The sequence below is a fragment of the Tamandua tetradactyla genome, chromosome 4 (genome assembly GCF_023851605.1).
Source record: "Tamandua tetradactyla isolate mTamTet1 chromosome 4, mTamTet1.pri, whole genome shotgun sequence".
Taxonomy (NCBI): Eukaryota; Metazoa; Chordata; class Mammalia; order Pilosa; family Myrmecophagidae; genus Tamandua; species Tamandua tetradactyla.
In genome coordinates, this window is record NC_135330.1 from 193,433,466 (window position 1) to 193,454,036 (window position 20,571).

Sequence of the window (20,571 nt, forward strand, 5' to 3'; positions counted from 1 at the left end):
TATTCTCTTCTGTTGAGAAGGAATGTAAAAAGTGTTTCTAGAAATCTTTTTAACTGTATTGAAGATTCAGTGCCCCATATATAAAACTTGTAATAAATTCTTTGAAGAGTTTAGTACTAAGGAAAAAAAGTTTTTGCTATTTACAAACCGGTATTTTTTATTTTATTAGAAGAGAACTTTTTAAACTTCATGTCTCTCTTTTCCCTTAGCTATTTAGGAACTTCTGAACTTGATTTGATGTTCAACTATCGTGCTACTTCTCCTTAGCCTATGTTTTTGGTTTAATAATCTTCCTTTAATCTTTTATTTGTGCAATGGCTTTATTGTATCTTTTATTAATTTTTTCTATACTTACTCCCCAAAAGGCTTAATTGTAAATATACATTTATACAAATGCATTGACAGATTAGGGAATACCACCAAAAGTGTAAATCTTGGTAACATGCTCCAATTCTCAGTTTACAGTTAATTTAGATGGGTGGATATACTATCTAAATAGTTTAAAGGTTTAAATAGTTTGAAATTACAGTTAAATAGTTGAAGACAGCAATAAAAGATAGGTAAAATAAAGTACTTTTTTTTTGTTCAGTGAATGATATAAACAGTATCTTAAGAGATGAAATAATTGGGAAATACTTGATAGAAAAGGAGAAAGAAAAAAAATAGCATTGAGGTTAACCTATGGGCCAGGATGCAAGGCTCATTGCTTAGAATATTTCACTTGAATCCCCACTATGACCCTGTGAGCGAAGTACTATTGTCTCTTTTTTCACATGAAGATAGGAAATTTAGAGGGTTATTTGTTGGAGATCATATGACTAGTATTTGGTAAAAGTAAGATTAGAGCTCAATATCTAACTCAAATTACTTTTTCCTTTTCTGTCACCTCTGGGTCTTGAAGAAGATGGAGATGTATGTGTTCGTGTATGGAGCAACTGATTGTAATCTAGATTGTAAAATGTAGGAGACTTGCAAAAAAATGAGTAAATTATTTTGACTGGAGGAGATAGTTTGATAATGTTATGACAATTGTAAAGATCTTTTTTACAGTAGATGCATATTTTACTTTTACTATTTTACACTATGATCTTTTGGAAATATTCTTCAAAAACATTCCCCAGATGATTACCTAGTTGTCTTGAAGCTATTTATTGAATACTCTGTCCTTTCTCCACTGATTTTTTTTAAAATAGCATTTTAAAGGGTAATTTACGTCCTGTAAAATTTGTGTGTTGGTAGTGTACAATTCATTTATTTTTAGGGCAGTGTGGTCCTCACGATTTTTAAAAGAAATTTTAAGATATTATTTCATTGTTTTTCATAAGTCTTCATTCAAATTGCAAGGTACATGGTATGATTCTCATTTTGCATGTACTGGTATATTCTCCATTCTGTAAGTGTCTTGCCTAACTCTTTGTCTCTGTGGCTAGTAAGGAGCAGAGCTGAGAGTCAGCTCCAGCAACATATGGGAGATGTTAGAATGACAGGTTGAAAGCAGATTGTTGAGTGCTTTCTAATGCCAAACTGAGAATAAGAAGTTGGGATTTCATCTGTTAGAGTAAGCATCATCAGCATCTTGTCTGTGATGTCTTTGTTGTCAAGAGAAAATCATTCAACATTTTAAACTAGGTACTCTGTAAACTGTGTTGTGTAGAACTCTTGACCCTTAAGATGCTCATGCACATTTGGGAAGTACTCTGACCCCCTTTTGAAAAGTCATCATTCACATTGTATATACACAAGGCTCTGGGAAGTCTGATAGTAAAGAAATAGTTTTCTTTTGTTTCTTCCAGCTTTTTCCTAATTTATTTCACCTCAGAAGACCCATTGGTTAACACCGATCTAATGTGATGTTTCTGAAGTATTAGAACTCACTTCATTAAAAGCAGTCAAGGCAAAGGAAAACATTTATTTAGTTAAGATGTGAGTTTTTTTTAAGTAGGTTGTTATATACATATACATGTTAATAGTCATAGGGTAACTGCTGATAGGTGTAGAAGTTCAGATTCTTTCCTTTTAGATATGGTAAAAAAGTTTCAAAGTTTGGTCATGATCAGTTCAAAGTGAAGATTTGGAATTTAGTCTCTTGATTTATACTGCCTTCTCTTTTAAATTGAAAGGCAGTTTAGAACTACAGAGGAATTGCTTTTACATTGCAGTTCTACCACTTGCTAGCTTTGTCACTTTGGGAGAGCTCATTTCTCTGAATCTTGGTTTGCCACTTGTGTAAAATAAAAAGACTATCAACTTTGCACACTTACTGTTCAGACTAAGTGAGATTCATAGCAACACAGTGATTTTTCGGTTGACTATTATGTTATAGAGATATGACCCTGAAGTTATGTGAGCCAATTCCTTATAATAAATCTCTTAAATATGTATAAAAAGTAAGGAGTTGAAGGATTGAAAAGTTCTTGATTATCTGTTCTTAGTTAGTAAGGCCACTAACATATCTCTCATGTAATTTAAACCTAAAAGTACCCTACATATGCCTTTGAACATGAGGAAGGTAGGACAGGTGTCTGTTCTTAGTAACTTGAGAACAAATGAATATCTTCACGATATACGATGGAGTAATGTATCACAGATTAGTGATTCTCCTAATCACCCTTGAAGTATCATTTCCTTTTCAAAATTGTAACTTGCCAAAACAAGGAAACTCAAGTGTAAATATCTATGTGGAATATTTACTTAAATAAAACCCATACAACAAAACAAAATCCTTGATTACTGGCCATACTCAGTAAAATCGTTAGTGAGCCTTTAGTATTTCTGAACTCTATCCCATTATCTGTTCTGCAGAAAGTTTTTTCCTGAATTACAAGTAAGTGTGAAAGACTACTGGTCAGTTTTGATAAATACATTATGGGAACCATTCTGAGAAATTTGGCTCTATTTCCAAATGAAGATTCAAAGGAGAAATGGCAGAGGTTTATAATATGCTCTCCTCTTGCTAAATTAAAGAAAGAAAACTTGATAAGGCAACTAGAGATGCAAGTGTGGTTTCCTCATGTTGTGCTTGATGGCTATTAGGTGAGTAATATAAAGTTACTGTTTTTGTATAGGGAAAAAAAATTAGCCCACTTGAATATTGTTTAACAGATTTTTAAAGTGTTGCCAGTTTTTTTTCCTTTATGTTGCTGCCTTTGCTTATGAACGGATGAAGATAAATATGACAAAGATATAAGACTTTAAAATGTATTTAGGAACAAAGAAACTAAATCAATGTTTTATTTTAAATAATCAAAAAACTTGAATTTTCCTTTTTTTCAGTTCCTGGAATAGATGGAGGTGCTTTAACTGATACCAGTCTCACAGATTCCTATTTCAGCACCAGCTTTATTGGAGTCAATGGATTTGGAAGCCCTGTAGAGACAAAATATCCCTTGATGCAGGTATCATTAGTATATACGACACTAAATAGTGAAGTTTACTCCAGGAACAGGAGAGATATAGAATCTTCATTTATTCTTAAGTTTGTTGAATGGAAAGTGAGATTTTAGAAGGTGATGAGGAGGGTGGGAAACAGGCAAACTGTAGGGTTAGTATCTCCTGTAAGGTTAGTATCAATGAGAGCTTTTAGGGGTGAGTATTGGGGTGGAATGACAAAGGAGCATGTAGAGGACAGATAGAGACTAGTTCTACTCCTTTCATTGTGCTTTGTATATTTCTTAACCTTGGCAGTGATGATGTAGTTTTAGATTTAACTTTTAAGTAGATAATACATACAAATGCTGAAAGAGTTGAAAGGACAAAATGGTATATGCTGAAGTGTATCTCCTCTCTGTCCCTGTTTACCATTCATCCATTGACTCCTCTAGAACAACTACCATTACTGGTGATCAATTTCCAACATGTCCTCTCAGGAGTTTTCTTTATGTATAAAATCGTATCTCTGGTTTTATTTAATGTTTTACCATTTTAATTTTAATTACTTGCTGCTACTATCTTATTCTCTAAGACTTCCAGTCTGTAAGTTTTTTTTAATTTTCGTTGTCCTTTAATTTAAAGCTTTGGTACTTGAGGGACCTTTTACTTTAGTAGATGTTGTTTTTTTTCTTTTTCTACTTTAGTTTATATTGTTGAATTGTTTATTTTACCTATGTTCTTTTTATTCAAATTTTTTTTTTCTTTCTTTACCATATAACTGCATGCAATGCTGAGGACTTTTTTTTGGATTGAAAAGACAAAGTTTTATAGCATTGGAATAAAATTGGAAAGCATGCCATTGTTTATTGGAAAACCGCCATCATCAAACTTTCTTGTTCTTTTAATGGTCTACTTTGGAAGGCTTTCTCTATAATTACAATAGGATCTTTAAACACAAGAGGAGTTAATTTTAAAATTTCATATTGAACTGTTTTTAAGGGTCTATAGGAAGCCAATGCTTTTCTGAATGATTTTTAACTTTCAGTGACATAAAACCTGAGGTTTCACATAACTATGCACCCTAAGGCTCATTTCAATTTTTAGCATGTAAGTTAACATGCATGGTCACATACATAAATGGTTTATTTTTTGTGAACATTTTAATTTATGTATAGTTACACATTTTTTTAGGCCCCCCAATATATGTGAGTTATAATTTTAGGTGCTTATCATATATATTTTATATATAAATACTTTAAGAACGTATTGTCCCCCTTTCTTTTTTTAATTTTACAGAAATTAAACCCAAGAAGCTGAGTGATTAGTTTCAGTATTACAAAATTAAAGTGAGAGTTGAAATTTGAATCCAGAGTACCCAACTTAAACTTTTCAAGACATTGAGTTAGATATCATATGTCAGAAAAGGATTTGTGGCATAAAATGAAGGACTTTCTAGGATGGAGAAACCATAGAGACTCTTGAATAAGTTAGGAAAGCATGGGGCCTTTTTAGAGAACAGGGAATAGACTAATTTTATAGGGTCTATAAGATATATGGAGAATAATATGCATTGGGAGAGGTTATTAGAGTATTTATTGACTTTATATATAGTCATTTTATGCATATATCACACCCTCTTAGGAGATCTTAGAATTGACATTTTATGAACATGGAAGTGTAGATAGAAGGTAAGTGTCTTGCCCAGGCTTGTAAGCTATGGAAATGAAATTCAAAGTAAGTCAGCGATTTTGGATAAAAATACCTGTTTAATGAGTAAAATTTTCATTTGATGTATTGTAGGGAGTTTGAGAAATTTGTGCATAGATTGTTGGAGTCCAAGCAGCGTCATTTATAGGATGATTAGTTTGTCAGCAATGTGAAAAATGAATTGAAAGGAAAGAGGCAGAGGGTCCAGTCTTAACTTGATTAGTTGAGTAGTCTTAATTTTGTTTTCTTCAGTGATACTATATGTATATATTTTGCTTTTCAGAGAATGACTAATAGTAACAGCTCCCCAAGCCTTCTGAATGACAGTGCCAAGCCATATGCAGGCCATGGTAAGATTTGGTCCTTTTTGCTCTTCTACACATGTATTTCTGTCCATAAAAGCAGTACATACCCATTTTAGAAATTTTGAAAAATACTTACAAGTATAAAGGAAAAAATCAAAATGTCTGTCTTCTCATCCGAAGATAGCTATTAAGATTAAGGTTTTCTCCTCTTGCTCCCTCTGTATATGAATATATACATTATAATAATTAAGAGCATACTAAACATACCTTTTTTTGTATCATGAGAGCTTTTCATAAATTGAATTTCATTGCTGTATTTCATAGTTAACTATTTTTGTGCTCCCCCCTTCACATGTGTGAATTTATGTTTTTATTTTGGGTTATTTCTTTTGGATTTATTGTTTCAAAAATGGAAGGGCATTTCATACAGATTTTTCAAGATGTCTTTCTGTATGCCATTTTAAAAATGAAATTCAGGTTTAAGAATGGTTTTTTTTGAAATATGTAACTATTGAATGTTAATGTGCTATATTAGTAAAATGTGTTAATAATTATTAATGATGAGAGCAAGAATTTACACATTGATTATTTCCTGTGATAGAAGTTTTTATGTATATGTGTGTCAAATCTCCATTCCTATTTGGAAATATCAATCTCTGTGTCTTTTGCTATAGAAACGAATACCAACATTTTAATATTGAACGGAAGAATTAGAAATTAATATGTAGTGTTATAGTATTTTTAGAATTTCCATGCAGATTAAAAGCTTATTTTTAAATGATATCAAAGAATACATAAAGAACGAATACTATTACTTAGTTTTTAAGTGCCTTAAGTATATAAATTTTATAAAAATATTTTCTCTTTTTATTAGCTTCTTTCTTTGAATTAATTAATTTAATATTAAACTAATGTTAATTGTAGTGAAAAGACTGTTAAAATCCAAGTAGAAGAAGCCAGAGAAATTAAGCAGCAAATCTGTTTAATGCATTACAAAGAGGTTTTAAGGTTCCTTTAAATGAGTGTGCTTAATACAGTTTTTAAGATTTCACATGTAATCTGATGTTTCTCAATCTCATTAAATTAACTAAGGCTCAGAAATGAAGATAAAATATTACAGTATCTCATGCATACCCTTTCAGAAGCACTTCTGATTTGTAAGGTGAGAATCAAATTAGAGGTATAATTTTGCTTATAACTTCTGGCCTCAGAGAATAGAACTTTGAACTGTAAGATCTCTGGATTTCATGTTTATGTTTTGAAACATTAAATATTTTCATCTTTCAAAACAGTAGAATTTACCTTACCTTGTTAGATTATCAGTTATCTGTTGATAAACTTAGAAATATAGAATAGTCTGTAGAGTAAATTATTTTAAAGGCTTATAGATATGTTTAAATCCAAGTCTGGACCTTAGGAATATGGTTGACTCCCCTCACACCCCACATTTTTTTTTATTTTTTATTGTTTGGCATGGGCAGGCTCCAGGAGTTGAACCCGGGTCTCTGGCATCCCCCACGTTTTTGTTTTATCCTTCTCATGACTTAGTTTCAGGACACAGACATTTATTTCCTATAGGTAGACTGATTTCTTTCATAAACAAGCTCCCAACAATATGATTAAGGGCCATTTCTTCTTTTTTGTTCCTTATTTATTGGTTCTGAGCAAACAAATGCATCTTTATTCATATAGCCTCTGATATCCGTATACTGAATATTGGCTGAATGACGTTTTCTCCAATTTGGTTTCCATTCACCCAGAAAATATTTGGGCATCTGTTGTGTGTGGAGACCTGGGTTTAATTAGTATGCTTTTAATTGCTCTTGTAGGCATTGTCAAGTTAAATGTTTATTAGATTTGTAGGTTACCTCAGTTGTTTGTGTGGAAACTTATATAACTTACCTTCCAGATCCTCTAACTTCACCTGCTTCATCCTTGTTTAATGACTTTGGTGCCCTCAACATCTCTCAGAGAAGAAAGGTAGGTGAAACTGAAACTTGAGTGAAACTGAATGGAATCTAGAGATGATGTTGGAATCATTTCTTACATTAATATTTTCTTAAATGGGGTGTGGACTGTTTATGGGCTATAATGTTGTTTATGGGCTTAATGTTTTTCTGACCTTTTATGCTTTTTTCTGATTATATTTCTTATGTGGAATTTTATTTGATCTCTATCCATAGAATAGAGGGATTTTATATGAATGGATGATCTCCTGCTGCTTATTTTTTGCTCATTTTCTTTAATGTATTCTGTTTTCAAGATAACATCTAATTTAATATCATAGTTGCTTTTGCTGTTATATGATCCATTGTAGGCATATGCATCATGTTTTTAACTTGGTTTTCTGACGACTTTGTCTAGATTAAAAAGATTCTTCCCTCATTTAAACTCCTTATGCTGACATTATAGGCAAACTTAAAATTTTCAACTTCTCAAAATTGGCCCAAATGTTTAGAAAACAGTTTAAAATCTGTTCATGTTTGAACTTTAATTTTATTTTTTTTTTAAATTGAGGTTGTTAGATCATGTGTAGATTTTTGAAGTGTTTTATAGTAACTGATTTTGTTACAAGTAAAATGAAAATGATTGTATTTTGCTGCCTTAGAGTCTTAATGAGAATCAATGTATTAATAGTAATAATCATCTAGAGAATCTATTTGTCTAGGATCAGTAGCAAATAGTTAAAGATGTTTAGGACGTTGTAAATTTTGGTGGAAATTACTCTAAAGTTATAACATTCCATTTCCTAAGTAATGGAAGAAAGACCCCGGATAAAGGAATGTTAATGTTTTAAAAAAATTATATAAATTTAAGATGCTTTTAGGAAGGATCAATGAGAAACTTGTACAAAATGAAATTCAAGAAGACTTAGATATTCTCAAGAGAAAAAATTTCCTTGGAGAGAGATATAAATTACATCAACATGCCATGTATACTGTCTCCTATTTTCAAAAATGGATGAGAACAAGCAAATAATTATGAAATACTTTTTAATACTTAGAATTGATAGACTAAAATATATGGGTTTTATTTTACAGACTTCTTTTCAGTCTCTCATTAAGAACAAATTTATTTTTGTTTTACATGGCATTCTAATAAATTCAGATTTTTAGTTTTTAAATCCATAGACTAGAAGTGGAATAAAGTTGGACTCAAGCAGACCCATTGACAGTAGTGAGAAGTGATAATAGACAAATCTTGTCAGTATGGAAAGAAACAAATGCCAAACAGCACATATCACCTGGAAATCAAGTTATCTGGAGTAGGTGTAGCAGAAAATTAAAACCCTTAATTAGTCTTAGGGTTTCCATGGTAGCTTTTTCACATCTTTAAAATAGTAATCAGTTAGTTAAATGCAATTTATAGCATTTAAAAAATGAACTGGAATGGTAAATGAGTACTTGTAAGTGTTGCCTGATATGAGGGGTTGGTGGAATGCATCCTAAAATTGAAATAGATGATATGCAGCTACTGACGTTTACTTTTAAGAAAAGAGTTAAATTCCCTGAGGATTAGAAAAGAAAGCTGTAATGCCCATTCTTTTTTATTGTTCTTTTTTTCTTTTAGTAAAGGAAAGTAGTAAAAGGAAATGTTACTATAATGTAACCTCAATATGGTAGAGATAATAGAATGTATCCTTATGGAAGCACATTAATGTAGTGAAAGGAATGCTTGGGTATGGTTTTTGAGGTCCTAGATCTCTAGCTCTGTGACCTAGGTCCAACTTTATAGGCTGTGATCTTTCTATCTATCTATAAAATGACTAGCATGGCTTAAATAATACTATGGTGTCTTTCATATCTAAAATGCAGTGTCTTTCTAAATTAAAAGCATCGAAATGTTGCAGTCTCTCCCTCAAAGTTCATGGTCAACTTAGCGTGGCTTTCAAGTACCATATTTTCTTGCTATTTACATGAAAAAGAATATGTACTCTAGAGACTTGTAGGTTTTTTTTTATGTTTTTTTTTGATAGTGGACTCCATAGTTAGAAATCTCTGGTTGCATGTTTTAAAATTGTTAATGGTTGAATTAAAAAGATTTAAAATCTTTATATTTGAGATATTCTTGTCATAAGAGTATTATGCATTTTACACTGTGAGTTGAAGGCATATGGACTGTGCCTATTTTTTTTTTTCTGTAGTAATTGATGATGTCTATTTCATGATACAATGCACAAAATTATGTAAATATTTAATTATAATTCTATAAGCAAGCTACAATGATGTTCAGTGAATTTTATTTCATAATGATGTTGGAGAACAGGTACTTAGGCCTCACGGCTGTTTCATAGCCAGTTAGGTAAAACCATTTTCTAAAAATCTGTGTTGGGCCAATCTCTGGGCCAGGTGTGCTGGTTTCTGCCTATGGGCTTTGTGGATTATTGGTCTTAGTTCAGTCTAGATTCTTTATTGTAGGTAGTTTTACTATGTGTTATGTGGAAATTCTAGAAAGAAGGGACTGATGGTTTCCCTGGCTTCCTCATATCTAATTAGATAGGCAGTACAATGAACGTTCTAGAGAACATTTGCAGAGGCACTATCAAAATATCTGATGATTACTAAGTAGCAGAGAATTCTCCAGATCCAGATGTTTGTGGAGAAAAGATATTTTGGGTTGGGTTTTTTGAAGGTGAGGAACATGGAGAAGCAAAGATACTTAGGTAGATGGAATTGTGTGATTCTAAGTATAGAAGTAGGATCTTTAATACACTCTTGAATTTTCTTCTGAATATCATAGATAAGCTAATAAAGTATGACTGAGACCTTGGTATCTTTGGGAACTTGTTGAAGTAAAATGTGGGATGTGAAAAGCAATGCGAAGAGGTTCATAGTCATGGGTTGTGTCCTTGTTAGACCTGTGAAAACCTACTGAAGTGTACAGTGAGACTCTCCTTAGGGCACCATCAGTGTGGCCGGGCACTAGTACTAGTCCATGAATTGTTAATTACCCATTTGTGTGGAGATAAAACATAAACATTGGAAATCAATATTTAGAAACTTCTTGTATTAGTTAGGATTCTCTAGAGAAACAGAATCAACAGGAAATATCCGTAAATATAAAATTTATAAAATCGTCTCACGTAACAGTGAGACGCAGAGCCCAGAATCCATAGGGCAGGCTGTGAAGCTGAGGACTCTGATGGAGGGTCTAGATGAACTCCACAGGAGAGGCTCGCCGGCCAAAGCAGGAAGAGAACCTGTCTCTTCTGAATCCTCCTTAAAAGGCTTCCAGTGATTAGATAAAGCATCACTCATTGCAGAAAACACTCCCCTTGGCTGATTACAAATGGAATCAGCTCTGGATGCAGCCGATGTGATCATGATTTAATTCTATGAAATGTTCTCATAACAACAGACAGGTCAACACTTGCCCAACCAGACAAACTGGTACCACCACCTGGCCAAGTTGACACATGAACCTGACCATGACAGTCCACCCCTTGTCAACTTGGCAGCTATACACATCACCTTAAACCATACCTAATTTCTAAATATAAAACAGTAAAACATTTTTTCCCTTACTTAACATACTCAGCTTTTCTGCATATAACCGGAAACACATTAAATCTCCCCAGAATAGTGTGCAAGTCCATGGGTAATAGTCATTCTTACAACTTAAATAATATAACATGAACAGAACAGCATTACAGTCCTCCTTTCTGTAACTGATCATGTGGTCATAGTTCATATTTATCACTACCTTCTTCCACTACCCATCCCATGTTACCTTTACCCTCAGCAAGCACTTCAGCTGGCCATAGTACTTTGCCTGGTGGGGTGACCCAAACATTCATTGCTGAAACTTCAGAGCCGTTGGTAGTCCTGCATTGATTGGGTTTCTGCAGTTTTCCATTGATTTTAATCACAGGGCATGGTAGTACTAAAAGACGCCCTAGGGGATCTCCTATATTCCAGGAAAACTCTTCTTTACCTCCATTGTGTACTTGCAGTCCTATTTCCCCCTGATAGTCAGGGTCAGTCACCCCAGCCAGTAATGTAATCCCCTTCTTGGCTTGTTGATTCAGTGGCATAAGTAGCCCAAAGTGACCAGGTGGCAATCTTAGATTCCAATTCAGTGGAATCATTGTTATTCCTTGTAGAAGCACTCCCCCTTCTGGAACTAAAATCTATAGACCAACAGAGCTCAAGATCGCAGGGACAGGAAGCAGAAATTTTCCTAGTGAATAGCTAGGGGTAATAGTGAACGGTACCACTCCGATTTCCACCCCTTGGTTCCTGGACCCATGGATTCTAGCTATGGGAGAAATAGCACCATACAGTGGATACTGATTCAGAGTATACACAGCGTCCTGGAGAATATTACTCTAGCCCTTCAAGGTATTGCCATCTAGTTGGCACCATAATTGAGTTTTCAAAAGGCCATTCCACCTTTCTATCAATCCAGCTGCTTCTGAATGATGGGGAACATAGTAAGACTAGAGAATTCCATGAGCATGTGCTCATTCCTGCACTCTGTTTGCTGTGAAGTGTATTCTTTGATCAGAACAATGCTGTGTGGAATACCATAACGATGGATAAGGCATTCTATAAGCCCATGGATGATAGTTTTGCTAGAAGCATTACATGCAGGAAAAGCAAACCCATATCTGGAGTAGGTGTCTATTCCAGTTAGAACAAATCGCTGCCCCTTTCATGAATGGAGTGGTCCAGCGTAATCAACCTGTCACCATGTAGCTGGCTGGTGACCTCGGGGAATGGTGCCATATCGAGGGCTGGGTATGGGTCTCTTCTGCTGGCAGATTGGACACTCAGCAGTGCTATAGCCAGGTCAGCCTTGGTGAGTGTAAGTCCATGTTGCTGAGCCCATGCATAACCTCCATCCCTACCACTGTGACCACTTTTTTCATGAGCCCATTGGGCAATGACAGGAGTTGTTGGGGAAAGGGGCTGACTGTCATCCACAGAATGGGTCATCTTATCCACTTGATTATTAAACCTTCCTCTGCTGAAGTCACCCTCTGGTGCTCATTCACATGGGACACAAATATCTTCATGTTTTTAGCCCACTCAGAAAGGTCTATCCATGTACCTCTTCCCCAGACCTTTGTCACCAGTTTTCCAAACACGTTCTTTCCAAGCCCCTGACCATCCACCCCAAACCATTAGCAACAGCCCATGAGTCAATATACAAACGCACCTCTGGCCAGTTCTTCTTCCTAGCAAAATGAACACCCAGGTGCACTGCTCGAAGTTCTGCCCACTGGGAGGATGTCCCCTCACAATTGTCCTTCCAGGTTACCCCAGAAAGGGGTTAAGAGTGCTACAGCTGTCCACTTTTGGATGGTACCTGCATATCGTGCTGAACCATCTGTAAACCAGGCCCAAGTTTTCTCTTTCTCAGTCAGTTCACTATAAGGAACTCCCCAAGAGGCCATCGCTCTGGTCTGGGAAAGAGAAAGTAGTGTGGCAGGAATGGAGACTATGGGCATTTGGGTCACTTCCTCATGTAACTTACTTGTGCCTTCAGGACCTGTTCTGGCCCTATCTCATATACCATTTCCATTTTATGATGGAGTGCCTGCTGCACACACCTAACTTTATGGCTTGGTGGGTCAGACAACACCCAGCTCATAATGGGCAACTCAGGTCTCATAACCATTGGTGGCCCATGGTTAAGCCTTCAGTTTCTCCTAAGGCCCAGTAGCAGGCCAAAAGCTGTTTCTCAAAAGGAGAGTAGTTATCTGTGGCATATGATAAGGCTTTGCTCCAAAATCCTAAAGGTCTGCGTTGTGATTCTCCTATAGGGCCTGCCAAAGACTCTAAACTGCATCTCTATTTACCACTGACTCTTCCAGCACCATTGGATCTGCTGGATCCTATGGTCCAAGGGGCAGAGTAGCCAGTATAGCAGCCTGGACCTGTTGCAGAGCCTCCTCTTGTTCAGGTCCCCACTCATAATTAGCAGCTTTTCTGGTCACTCAGTAAATGGGCTGGAGTAGCACACCCAAATGAGGAATATGTTGTCACCAAAATCTAAAGAGACCAACTAGGCATTGTGTCTCTTTTTCGGTCGTAGGAGGGGACAGTTAAAGCAACTTATCCTTCACCTTAGAAGGGATATCTCTATATGCCCCATATCATTGTACACCTGGAAATTTCACTGAGGTGAAAGGCCCCTGTATTTTTGTTGTATTTATCTCCCATGCTCTGACATGCAGATGCCTTACCAATAAGTCTAGAGAAGTTGCTACTTCTTACTCATTAGATTCAATCAACATGATATCATCAATATAATGGATCAGTGTGATTTCTTGTGGAGGGGAGAAATGATCAAGGTCCCTGCAGACAAGAGTATGACATAGAGTTGGAGAGTTTATGTACCCACGAGGTAGGACAGTCAAAATATATTGCTATCCTTGCCAGCTGAATGCAAACTTTCTGTGGTCCTTATTAACAGCTATTGAGAAAGCAGCATTTGCCAAATCAGTAGCTGCATACCAGGTACCAGGGTATGTATTGATTTGCTCAAGCAATGATACCACATCCGGAACAGCAGCTGCAATTGGAGTTACCACCTGGTTGAGTTTATGATAATTCACTGTCATCCTCCAAGACCCATCTGTTTTCTTCACAGACCAGATAGGAGAGTTGAATGGGGATGTGGTGGGATTCACCACCCCTGCATTCTTTAAGTCCTTAAGAGTAGCAGTAATCTCTGCAATCCCTCCAGGGATCCGATACTGCTTCTGATTTACTGTCTTGCTAGGTAGGGGCAGTTCTACTGGCTTCTACTTAGCCTTTCCCACCATAATAATAGCCCTCACTCCAAGAGTTAGAGAGCCAGTGTGGGGATTCTACCAGTTACTCAGTACGTCTTTTCCAATTATGCATTCTGGAACTGGGCAAATAACAACAGAATGGGTCCAGGGGCCCACTGGACCCACTGTGAGACGGACCTGAGCTAAAACTCCATTGATCACCTGACCCCCATAAGCCCCTACTCTCACTCATGGACCAGAATGACATTTTGGGTCCCCTGGAGTTAATGTTGCTTCTGAACCAGTGTCTGTTAATCCCTGAAATATCTGATCATTTCCTTTTCCTTAATGCAGTTACCCTGGTAAAAGACCATTGGTCTCCTTGGGAAAGGCTTGGAGGAAGTTAAACAGTATAGATTTGTGGCAGTGTAACAGGGTTCTCCCCCAAAGGGACTTGGCTTCTCCTTCATTCAAGGGGCTCTGGGTCTGTAAACTGTCTCAGGTCAGAAATTGATTAAAGGGCTGTGACTCTGTGTTTTTTATAATTCAAGTTAGACTTCTGTTCACTTGACCTAGAACTCTTTTGTTTATACAACTCAAACAAGAATTTAGTAGACTGCCCATCTGTTGTACTTCTAGGTACCCCATTATTTACTAGCCAACACCACATGTCTCTGCGAGTCAGATTATTATTATTATTATTATTTTTTTAATTTTGGGTGCATGGTCCTAGAATCGATCCTGGGTCTCTCACCTGATGAGTAAGAGTATTTTGACTCCTGCTTGAGTTTGCTGTTATAATAGACATGTTCACCCTGTCTTTGGCGATTACGTGCTGCCACCTGGCTTCTGCCAACTCGGGATCCGATCATCCCATTATGTTTAAGGATTCCAGGTCAGTGACAGCAGTTCCCACAGTAATATCTGGCCTACAGAGAAGTGCAACTACAGAGCTCTTCAGGGATGATGGTGCTAGTCTAACAAATTTATTTCTCACTGTTCTGGTAAAAGGTGCATCCTCCAGACATTCCTGGGGTGTAAGAGCAGACTTTGCATGATAAATCCACTCTAACATTCCAATATTTCTAAGCCTCTGGATCCGCTTATCTACATTATACCAGGGCAGTTCTGGCATTTCAACCTCAGGTTATGTCGGCCACCTTTTGATCAGCCAACCATCTAAACAAACTGTTAATGCCTTTTTCTAACCCCTCAATCTATATAACATTGAATGCAGAATCTTTGCCACACATATTGCCCTGATTTCTGTCTATATAAATTGGAAAGCTCACATAGTTCTTTTGGAGTGTAATGTACCTCCTCATTTGTGATACTTTGTACCTCACCTTTTGGGCCCTGTTCAGACTTTAGGCTAGTTATAGGTCTGGAAGAAATGAGAAGTGGTGGGGGTGGGTCATGAAAAGAATTAGAAGTGTCTTCCAAGCCATTTGCTTCCATTCATTTGCACTTACATCTGGTGAAACAGGATTAATCACTCTAGTGCTAACCCCATCAGGTAGAGGTTGGGTGGCCAACTCCGCAAGGCAGGCCGGAGGTGGCGTGGCTGCGTCCTCAGGGCAAACTATTACAGGGTTTTCTAGAGAAAATTCATCATGACCTAGGGTTTTCATCTTGCCCCCGACATCATTATCAATCCAATTGTCACCATCCCATTTTTCAGGGTCCCACTCCTTTCCAATCAGTGCCCTCACTTTAATGGCAGACACCATGCAAGATTGAGATTTCAGTTTACTTTGTAAAATTGCTTCTCTAACAATAAGATTCTGATTGATTTTCGGAGATCTCAAGTCTACGGCTACACGAAATGAGATTTTCCTTCAGGACACTCATTGAAGCATTTCATCTGTCAGACAGCTTGTAAGCTTCTCATTTGAAGTCTTAAGCCCGTCCCTTTCAGTCATTAATGTATACAGCGTATCTAACAACAGCCAGCCAACATCTGTACACCTCCTAATTCTGCAAAACTCTATAAAGGTGTTGAAAACATTATCCCCCAGAGCTTGGCTTCGTAGAAGCAAAGCATTAGAAGAAGCAAATGGTGATATTTTGACCATCTCATTTGCCAACTCACTCCATGGATTGGCGGTATCATTCTCATGACAGGAATCAGAGTCCTTAGTGCCTTTGAGTCCAGTCAGTGTAGAAAACCAATCATAAAAACCCATTTTTAAGATTCTGTTTCTTAAGAACCACTCCTGGTACTAAGTTGTATAATTAGGGTTCTCTAGAGAAACAGAATCAACAGGAAATATCCATAAATATAAAATTTATAAAAGTATCGCATGTAACCATGGAAATGTAGAATCCAGAATCCGTAGGGCAGGCTGTGAAGCTGATGACTCCGATGGAGGGTCTAGACGAACTCTACAAGAGAGGCTGGCTGGAGGCAGGCTGTCTTTTGAATCCTCCTTAAAAGGCTTCCAGTGATTAGATTAAGCATCACTCATTAAGAAAACACTCCCCAAATGAAATCAGCTGTGAATGCAGCCAATGTGATCATGATTTAATTCTATGAAAAGACTAATAGCAACAGACAGGCCAGTGCTTGCCGAACCAGTCAAACAGGTACCACCCCCTGGCCAAGTTGACACATGAACCTGACCATGGCACTTCTATAACAATTTAATAATTCTGATTACCAAATATGTCATCATTTTTCTACTTACTCACTTTTCTTTTACAGAAATATATAACTATGATGTATAGGAAATACTTTAAAAAGTGATCTATCACTATCAGTCGTGTGAGAAGCACTAATTATTTTTTCTTTATTTTCCACACTAGGAGTGTATAATTTTATAAATGGAAAAGGCAGCCATTGTTTAAAAATGTGTATTATTATTCTTGGTGAGGGGAAGTTGTGGAAGAAATTGAATCATGGCCGTATATTGTGTGGGAGCGTTAACCCCCCCAAAACGCTGAGATGACTTGTTAAACTTTTGTTAAAAATGGGTGTTACTGTATGTGAGGAAACCTTGACAGCCATGTGGTGAAGTTGGTGTGATAGAGAAAAGCCCTGGGAATCTGAATCGCAGAGGTGATCTGGACAAGCAGAAACGTCTTTGGGAACAAAGTGTATTTATAACCAGGTTAGACGTTGAAATATAGATATTCATAAATGAAGTTATTCAGTGCTCCAGCATCTTCCTAACTATTCTTGCTAAACTGTGAGTTTATGCAGCGCAATCTCATATGGTTGAGACAAATGCAATGCAAAGTTGAAAAGCCTTCAACATTTGTCTCCAGCCTTCTTGGCTCCTTCTCTTCATCCTTTTTCAGACTTCAAATCATTTTCATATTCAGTTTCTTCTTTCCTCCCTTAAAGTAAAAAAGGCTGTGGAATCTGTCATTTTCTTTTTGCTTAGGTTTACTTTAGTGTATAATGTTTCCACCAATATGCCGCATTATTGGGGGACCTTTTTCATTTTCTTTTTCTTTTTAACTGTGGGATAACAGATATTCACTTTTGTAAATATTTTTTAGGTGTTGACAGGTTAACTTCTTTGGGGTTGTTGGCAGGGGAGCAATGATTTCTGAAATATTACTTCTGCTGTTCTTGATTTTAAAGCTCTTTATTAGGATCATGGAAATGGAATCAAAAGGGTCTAACTTATCTAGACCTTTATTTATAAGAGGATACAGGATTATTACACTTGAGAGAGAAGTTCACTAGTGGTCATTTCTCTTCTGTTTGGACCTAATTTGGTTCCCCCACCTGACTCTTCTTTATCTTGAGAGCATCTATCCTAGTCTTTATACTGTCTCTACTATAAAATTTAATTATTTTATGCTATGTTTTTATTTTTATGGGAGTTTTTGTACATGGTATTTGCTTTATGTTTTCTGGTCTAAATGTGATATTTAATATTTTCATTGTAGTGTTTCGATTTTAAAGTCTTCAAGAAATGACTCCTACATAGTTTCTACTTTCAGTAATAAAATATATATTAAAACTGAAGAGAATTACTGTGGTGAAAATTAAAGTAAATTTGGAGAGATCGATAGGACTATAGTGAAGACAGTCTGGAATGTAAATCCTTCCATAATCCTGCTGGTGGGTAGACTCTGCTTGGAACATTGGACCAAGTATTAATCTCAGGGAAAATAAGAGATGAGGAGAAAATAGACAGGATACTGAAAAATAAATGAAATTTTGAAGATAATTATAGTCTAAAACTTGATTTGTAAATGAGTTTTTAAAATGTTCTATAGTCTCTAATGTTTACTTAGTGTTTAGAATCCCAGGGCAGCCACGTAAGTGTCTTTTACCCATGAGTGTTGTATAGTGATGATTCTGTGGAAGAATTTATGTTTACAATTCTGAACCAATGCACTCAGAGGTATTCTTCCTTTACTATAGTGACTAAACCTCCGTTTACCTCCATCTCTTGCCAAGCTGTGGCAATTGTGCTGTCCCGACTTAAGCCAGCTGTAAGTGTGATTTTAGGCATAGAGACACCATGTGTCCCTTATAGGAACTGGTGGCCAGTGCCTGGCACCCATAGTTCCAGTTTAATGGCTCACTCAGAGCCTCTTGAAGAGTTTTTATTTCTCTTAAAGAACGAACAGTGGAAATAGTAGTAACTATTAATGTTATTAATAGTAATAATCCAGCAGCATTGAATAATGGTACGAGGAAACAATTTTAGGGTTTTGACTTTGAAGCCAGTCTGAATTTGAATCTTTATTTCTTCACTAATTCTTTAAGCTAATTACCTTTCTGTTTCCTCATTTACTAAATGAATATAATAATACTCAATGCCTACTACTTAGAGTTGTTATGAGGACTAAATGAGAGACATTACCTGACAGAAGTGCCCTGGCAGAGACATAGCTGCTACTAGTAGTAAAACGTGGTTTAGTCAAACTTCTCTAGCTTTGCTTGGGAGCTGTTAACTGTTATTAAGTGAATAAATCTCTGCTGCTACTCACCCTGGATCAGGCTGCGTTAGAATTGCCTATTGAAAGAGCTGTTCTCTTGTAGCTGCAGTGAGGTGTTCAGATCCTTCCCCTAACATTCATTTTTTGCTCTCACACTGTATAGCTATTAGTTTCTCAAACATATCTTCAAATTTGGTGAAAATTCGTGTGGTATTTTCTCCTGATGTAGTGATAGAGAAGACAGAAACTTAATTTTATTTACATTGACAATGACTTTCTGTATATGTTCCAGATAATATGCTAAATTAATTCTCTAAAAAGGTTAAATGTTTTATATTTTATTATAACATTTAATCATCCCAACAGTTCTTTGAGAGAGATTACAGTATTTATTTCTGTAAGGTTTAGGAGGCGGAAGAGAGAAGAGGCAGACCAATAAACTTAGAGTGAGCGATTGTATTCCTGCACTCCCGGGCTGAGCTCACAGAACTCCAGGTAGGGAGTTGCGAGCTCGCTGCTGGGTCCTGGTGCGGGCGTTTTTTAAGCAAGGGGGTTAGGTGACGTCTAGAAGGGGCGGCACATTTTATGCAGCTCGAGTCATGGTGACCTTCCCTGTTCCCCTGACCTAAGAATTCCATTTTACAGTTTGGGAAATGGAAGTTTTGAGAGATCAAGTAGTTTGTTTAGAATAATATAGATAATGTTTTTTACATTTCAGGGAAAAACAAAATCTCTATCTAGGACAAAATGAGTGACGGAGTCTTTTGTAAGGTGAAAAACAGAGAAGTAGTTGAGGAAGAGGCCACAGATTATATGGAAAGGAGGAAACTTGTCTCTTCCTTTTATGGAGAACTCTTATGCCTACCTCTTCTTCCATTTACTGAAATGATCTCAGTATAAATTTCTCTAAGTACAATTTCTAGGGCAAGAATATTCATCTAAATTTTTGATAATTGGCAGACAACCTTTCAAAAATGCTGCACAATTTATATTGCTACTCATAGGTGATGTATTTTCCACAGCCTTGAAAATACCAAGATATCAATATCTTTTGTATTTAAAATCTTACTGTTTTAATTTGATACTGGTGCTGGAATTTCTCTTTTGTTTATTAGCCATTGGTGTTTCTTTCTTGTTCTTTGCTCATTTTTCTATTGTGCTATTTTTTAATTGATTTGTGAGAGCTCTTCTCTTTCAAATCAATAATTAGTGATATTTCTATTAGATATTGCAATTTTTCCTCTCAATTTTCTTTTAGTCTTGAATTTTACAAGTATTTATGCTACCAGTTTTGAAATGTCATTCTTACTAAGATTGGTTGTCTTTTATTAACTGTAATAGATAAAAACTATTAAGCTCATTTTAATTAAAATAACATGGTAATTCCCTATATGGTGAGTTAGTGACTTTAAATTGAGAGGATTGTCATTGCCTTTAAACAGTTAATTTTAATCCATGTTCTTTTTATTGCTGATGATTTATAGTAATAAACTTTGCTTAGCACATGGCTGTGTTCTCTCTTCTCTGCATTAAATTTGACTTTCTTCCTGTTGTTTATCTCCAGTC

At 36.1% G+C, this 20,571-nt stretch overlaps 1 protein-coding gene across 4 annotated transcripts in view; it reads left to right on the top strand.

Moving 5' to 3' along the window:
• Positions 1 to 20,571, top strand: part of PAN3 (poly(A) specific ribonuclease subunit PAN3) — a 212,657-nt gene that overhangs the window by 69,838 nt on the left and 122,248 nt on the right. For all 4 annotated transcript variants that reach the window (XM_077158934.1, XM_077158933.1, XM_077158932.1 and 1 more), the window contains exons 2-4: positions 3,274 to 3,395; positions 5,360 to 5,426; positions 7,291 to 7,361. In XM_077158934.1, the coding sequence (XP_077015049.1) occupies positions 3,274 to 3,395; positions 5,360 to 5,426; positions 7,291 to 7,361 (260 nt within the window). The remainder of the gene's footprint in view (positions 1 to 3,273; positions 3,396 to 5,359; positions 5,427 to 7,290; positions 7,362 to 20,571) is intronic.